The sequence below is a fragment of the Cinclus cinclus genome, chromosome 16, assembly GCF_963662255.1.
Source record: "Cinclus cinclus chromosome 16, bCinCin1.1, whole genome shotgun sequence".
In the NCBI taxonomy this organism is placed as follows: Eukaryota; Metazoa; Chordata; class Aves; order Passeriformes; family Cinclidae; genus Cinclus; species Cinclus cinclus.
The window spans coordinates 10666830-10671273 of NC_085061.1; the positions used below are offsets into that span (position 1 = coordinate 10666830).

At 59.1% G+C, this 4444-nt stretch overlaps 1 protein-coding gene across 1 annotated transcript in view; it reads right to left on the reverse strand.

Moving 5' to 3' along the window:
* Positions 1-2813: 2813 nt before the first annotated feature.
* LOC134050611 (noggin-2-like) overlaps positions 2814-4444 on the reverse strand; it is a 5337-nt gene continuing 3706 nt past the window's right edge. Inside the window, exon 2 of the mRNA XM_062503766.1 lies at positions 2814-3447. Within this exon, the coding sequence (XP_062359750.1) occupies positions 2814-3447 (634 nt within the window). The remainder of the gene's footprint in view (positions 3448-4444) is intronic.

Below are 4444 nucleotides of genomic sequence, written 5' to 3' on the forward strand. Positions count from 1 at the left end.
GCACATGGCATGTAGGCTTTTAGGCTGGTTTTCACCGAGTTCACACAAATCTCGCCTTCCCCTTTCCCAACCCCCCCCCCCCCCCCCCTTCCCCACACAACTGAACTCAGCCATTGAGCCCAGCGAATGGTTTATTTCCCAGGTTAGCACAAAGCAGGGGTCTCTGTGTGCCCCTGGAACCAGCAGAACAAAACACACAAAGACGTTAGAGGGCCATTTGTAACCAAATCCCAATACACCAGATACTGTTGGGATTATGTCAGAAATATTTTCCCAGAATGCCTTCCCCCCATGCTCCCTCCTACAGATGTTCGGCCCCCACACCACAGATGTTGTTCCTCTTGCAAAATGAGCTTTCCCCTTTCTCTCTGAAATGCCCCTGATGTTTTGCACATTGTCTTCGCTGAAGTCTCATTTTCACCCTGCCCTCTGCATCCCCCCTTTCTCCGTTCCCTCACTGACAAATGTGAGGAAAGGCCAACCTGCCTCCTTACGTGGGGATGAGAGGATGGATGCAGGGATCTGGGCTACTGGATGCCACTGTCCCTCACCTTGCCTGCCTCAACAACTTGCTCCCTGTTTAAGCTTCAACCTGTGATGTCCAGGCTCTGCAGGCCCACTTCACGGATTTGTTGGACCTCAGTCCCCTCAGACGATGATGGAGGGATACAAGCCAGACCCCTTGGAGGGTCCTGGTGCCTTCTCATGGGCTTGGTGTAATGCTGCTCTCCTGTGTTGCATGCCAGGCTGAAGGGGGGCAGGGTCTCCTTGCTGCTCCATGGCCACCTCGGAGGAGAGCATCTCCTCACTGGCCAGGGCCTTTGGCAGCAGTTTGTTCCTCAAGGATGCTGGGCACGTTTCACCAGTGTGAGACCTTCCTCTCCAGCACCAGCAGCCCACGCAGAATTTGCAGGGAAATGGCCTGGCAGTCCGTCAGGGCCGCGCTCCAAGTCCTGTGACCGACCGACGGACAGACAGATACATCTCCGTCGGCAGCGGGCCCGCACTGCCGGTGTCCTCTCTGTCCGGTGCAGGGCTCCTCCCCAGCCCGGCTGGAGCCTGCCCGTTCCTGCCTTGCCCTGGCTCCATGGGAGGCGGGCATGGGCCTGGCCCCAGCACACGAGCTGCGGGCACCCCGCGGGCTCTGCTGAGCCCCGCACACACCCGGCCAGGGATGCCGGACCCAGGGCTCAGGTGCAGCGGCAGGGCAGGGCAGGGCAAGGAAGGGCAAGGCTCGTCTCCATCTTTCTCTCCTTTGCTAGTAGCGGCAGCCTAGAAAAAACATTTGTTCCGACACACGCGGGGTTGCTAAGCTGTGTCAGGCGCTTTGATGGCCGGGGCAGTAACCTCGACCGCTTCCTCTGCCAGCGGGAGAGCCGAATCCAAGAGCCGCAGAGCATGGAATCTCCCAAGGACTTCGGATGACACCTCCAGCCAGGGACATCGCGGCTCTTTTATGCATTACGAGACATTCCTCTCCCGTCGGTGTTTTTCCCTCTCCCCAACAGGTTATACACGCAAAGAAATCCCAGAGTGGAACCCCCGAGAGACAGAAACCGGTGGAGTTGTCCCGACTTTCGGGGCATCTCGTGATTTACACCAGCGTGGCCCAGGCAAAGCCTTTTACTCCTCACCTGCTCTGAGCAAGAACCCGAGTCTCCGCTGGTCTCCCAGGGAGCTGGAGTGCAGCACCGGGTTTTTTCTTCAACGATAGAGTTTATTGCTAAAAGTGTTTTGATCAGAGATAGCTCATATTTACATCGATATGTTTCAAAAGGAATATTCAAGTAAACATTTCCAATAGCTTCTGGCATAATCTCTAGCTTTTCTTTCTTTCCCCTATACACAAACGATAAAAATAAATAAACTGTACACAGAAAATTTCCTTTAACATCTCTACATGACTATATGTATTCCCACACAACAAAACAATTCCACTCTTTCATAGATTTGTACTTTTCTTTAAAATTTCCTTCTTAATTGTTATACACTTTAAAAAAAACCCTAGAGATCTTGGTAAATTAGTTCAAACATCAGTGACAAGGTCTGAAGAAGACAATAAAAAATAGAGCACAGAGAAACAACCGTTTAGGGATGCTTGGTTCTTGTTTTTCTTTTTTTACACTCCCTGCCCCTTTTCTCCTTTTGATAAAAACATCTCTACAAGAAATTTCTGCCCTTCCCTTCAGCAGGGAAGTGCTTGGGTTCTGTGGGGATGGGTTTAAAATGTGGTCCTATGTCTTTAAAATAATAATAATAACAATAATAATTATAATAATAATAATAAAAAACAACTGCGATTTCCCCTCCTTTTCCTTTAAAATCTCTCTATTTACACGGCTGGTAGGGTTTTTTTTTTTTAAATTTTCCTTTTGTTAGAAGGCTATATACGTATAAAAATAGACATCTGATTGTAGTGCTTTACTGTGCCTTTGGCCTGCCCTGCAGTTCCTGGGTTCCCTTTTCCCCCTTTTGAATAAAATAACATTAAAAGAAGTCCAAAGGAAAAAAAAATCAACAACAAAAAAATCAAACAACAAAAACCCCCCAAAAATAAGAAAAAAACCCCCAAAACAACAACAACAAAAATCCAGCAAAACCCCAAAGCGGTTCATCTTCTCCCACTTCGCTCTGGGCGGAAGGGGTTCGCTCTGGGCGGAAGGGGGGGGGTGAAAAAAAAATCCAGCAAAAAAACTATCCCGAAAAACCCCACCCCAACCCCCCCCCCCCCAAAAAAAAAACCCACCCGAAAAACCTCCCCCCCGCCAAGTGATCCGGAGGAGGAGGGCGGCAGTGCAAGAGGCCGGGGAGGCTTAGCAGGAGCACTTGCACTCGGAGATGAGCGGGTACTGCACGGGGATCCAGGTGCAGTACTTCTGACTGGACCAGCCCTGGCAGTGCCAGCGCAGGAAGGTCTTGGTGACGGACTTGACGGGCTTGCAGAACATGCCCTCGGGCAGCGAGCAGGACTTCTCGGCCAGGCAGTTGCCCTCCTTGATGTAGCGCGGCCAGAAGCGCACCCCCAGGTCCTTCCAGGCGTAGAGCACGGGGCAGTGGGTGTGCGCCCAGAGCCACTGCAGCACCTTCCGCCGCGCCTTCTTGCCCAGCCGCAGGCGCGGGCCCCGGGGCGGCCCCAGCTCCAGCCGCCGCAGCTCGGCCGGCAGCGCCGCCCGCCCCCGCCCCGCCGCCGCCGCGGCGCCCGAGGCGTTGGCCGGCCCCGGCACGGCCACGGCCATGAAGCCGGGGTCGAAATGGCTGCCCAGCTTCTTCCTCAGCGTCCTCTCGTCCAGGTCCTGCTCCTTGGGGTCGTACTCGGGGTCCGGGTGCTCCACGATGTCCTTGACGGGCAGGTTGTCGCTGGGCGAGGGTCGCAGGCGCAGGAAGGGCTGCCCGCCCGCCGGCAGCCCCAGGCAGAGGCAGAGCAGCAGCGCCCGGATCGCCGTCATGCTCCGGGCGGGCCCCGGCGCTGCTCCCGGCGGCCTCGGCTCCTAGCGCTGCCCGGCGGCGCCCGCCGGCTCCCGGGGGCTCATAAATAGGCAGAGACACCACTGTCCGGCGGGGCCCGTTACTTTAAATAGCCCGGCCGGGGTTGTGTGACAGCCGCATCTGAGGCTCGCCCCGCGGCCGCTGGCTCCCGGGGCTCCCCGCCGGGCCGGCTCCAGCCGCGGTCGGCAGCGCCGGGGGGTCCGAGCCTCCCCCGCGGGGGAGGGCAGGGCACGGCGGCGGCCGAGCCTTCCTCTTCCTCCTCCTCTGCCGCCGCTCTCGCTCGCTCGCTCCCCCCCAAAATTCACAGCGGACTCGTCTCCATCGCCATGGTGACAGCTGGGCCGAGCCCCACGACAGCTCGTCTAGACGGTGTGACAGGGTTTGGCGTGAGACTGGAGCCCGAGAATAAAACCCTCCTTTATAGCCGGGCGCGCCGGGCGAGGGGGCGGGAGGAGGGTCACGGCGCCGGGGCGCTCGGGTGGCCTCTGCGCGGGCACGGCCGGGGCGCGGGGCTCAGGCAGCGGCGGGCGGCGGCGGCAGCACCCGCGGCCCGGCCGGGTTCCTCCTCATGGCGAGCGGCGGGGACGGCCCGCGGGGCATCCTCGACGTGATGGGGCTGGGGGGCCGGAGGGTGTCCCCGGCACCGGCGAGGCGGCGGGTCCCGATTCCCTGGTGGCTCCTCTGCAGGGACAGGCAGAGGCGGGCTCGGCCGCCGCTCAGCAGCCCCGGCAACCCATGCTGCTGCCGCTGCTGCTGCCGGTGCTCCGGGGACCTGGTCGTCCCCACCGCGCTCAACGCATCCAGTCGCGGCTCCGCTCGGCTCGGCTCGGCGCGGTGCGGTGCGGTGCGGTCCGGCCCGGCGGGGCTCGGCTCGGCTCGGCTCGGTCTCGCCGGTATCGCCCGGTGTCGCCACGTCCCGCCCGCCCGCCGCGCTCTGCCGCGCCGCCGCTGCCGCGCG